This window comes from Chrysochloris asiatica, unplaced genomic scaffold, assembly GCF_000296735.1.
Source record: "Chrysochloris asiatica unplaced genomic scaffold, ChrAsi1.0 scaffold00087, whole genome shotgun sequence".
Classification (NCBI taxonomy): domain Eukaryota; kingdom Metazoa; phylum Chordata; class Mammalia; order Afrosoricida; family Chrysochloridae; genus Chrysochloris; species Chrysochloris asiatica.
Window position 1 is genome coordinate 7,148,354 of NW_006408605.1, and position 1,149 is coordinate 7,149,502.

A 1,149-nucleotide genomic window follows, 5' to 3' on the forward strand; every position below is an offset into this window, starting at 1 on the left:
TTAGCAGTTCAAGCCCACCTCCTCGAAAACCTATACAGGATCACTATGAGTCCGAACTGACTCAACAGCACTTAACAGCAATATAGCAAAAAGCTTGAAATTATAGTGTCTTCAGTGGCAACATGGCATTTATTCCATATTGAAACTAGGTTATCATACCTAGGTAATACTATAAGGTCTTAGAATGTCTTTATATGATACATATTATAATTTTTCCTAGTTTGTTTAGAAATATTAGAAATTCCATATGTTTTGTTTCTTGTATAATTATAAAACACTTCAATTCCTAGATCTTTGAATTTTGTTTCTAGACAAAAAGATTGATTTAAGTTAAATGTCGTCGAATTGATTCCAACCCTTAGCAACCCTGTATAGGGTTTCCAAGGAGCAGCTGGTGAGCTTGAACCACCGACCTCGCAGTTCAAACAACTTTGCAGTCTGATACATTAGCCCACAGTGCCACACCAGGACTCTAGAAAGACTGATTAGGGATCACTAAATCTGGGGTCTTATGCTACAGGTCAATGCCAAAAATATTTTTCCTGTTCTTTCAGAGAAAGTGGCATGGAAGCGAGCAGTGCGTGGCGTTCGGGAAATGTGTGATGTGTGTGAAACAACTCTCTTCAATATCCACTGGGTTTGTCGCAAATGTGGATTTGGGGTCTGCCTTGACTGTTACCGGCTCAGGAAAAGCCGTCCACGCAGTGGTAAGCAAATATCCTATGTAACTCTAAAGGTGATTTTGTCAGTGGAGCCAAAGGACTTGTGAATGAAGTAAGAATGGGTCAGAAAGAGACTGGAAGAACCCGAGAGTATGGCCCTTGGTCACCCTTCTGGTCTGGAACGGAATTCACCCTCATTACTTAGTTTTTAGCCAAGTAATAAATTAGGTATTTAGGGGTGGGCAACAATACTAGTGAGGTGTGCACATTATAAAATGGTCAATGATTCACACTCAAAAGGGCAGCATTTACTAATGACAAAAGTGAAATGTAAACAAGGGTCACAGGGAGGAAGTGGGATAACTGATGTTACATTGAGAGGATTGCAGTCATTGAAATGAAAAGAAGTATAATTTGTTGAAAGTAAAACTGTTGATGTGCTCTTTATTAATGTTTTATTGTGAATTATGTGATAGTTTACATGGGA

General features: G+C 38.8%; 1 protein-coding gene across 1 annotated transcript in view; it reads left to right on the forward strand.

Moving 5' to 3' along the window:
• KDM3B (lysine (K)-specific demethylase 3B) overlaps positions 1-1,149 on the forward strand; it is a 104,707-nt gene that overhangs the window by 65,982 nt on the left and 37,576 nt on the right. The window contains exon 11 of the mRNA XM_006866121.1: positions 555-707. Within this exon, the coding sequence (XP_006866183.1) occupies positions 555-707 (153 nt within the window). The remainder of the gene's footprint in view (positions 1-554; positions 708-1,149) is intronic.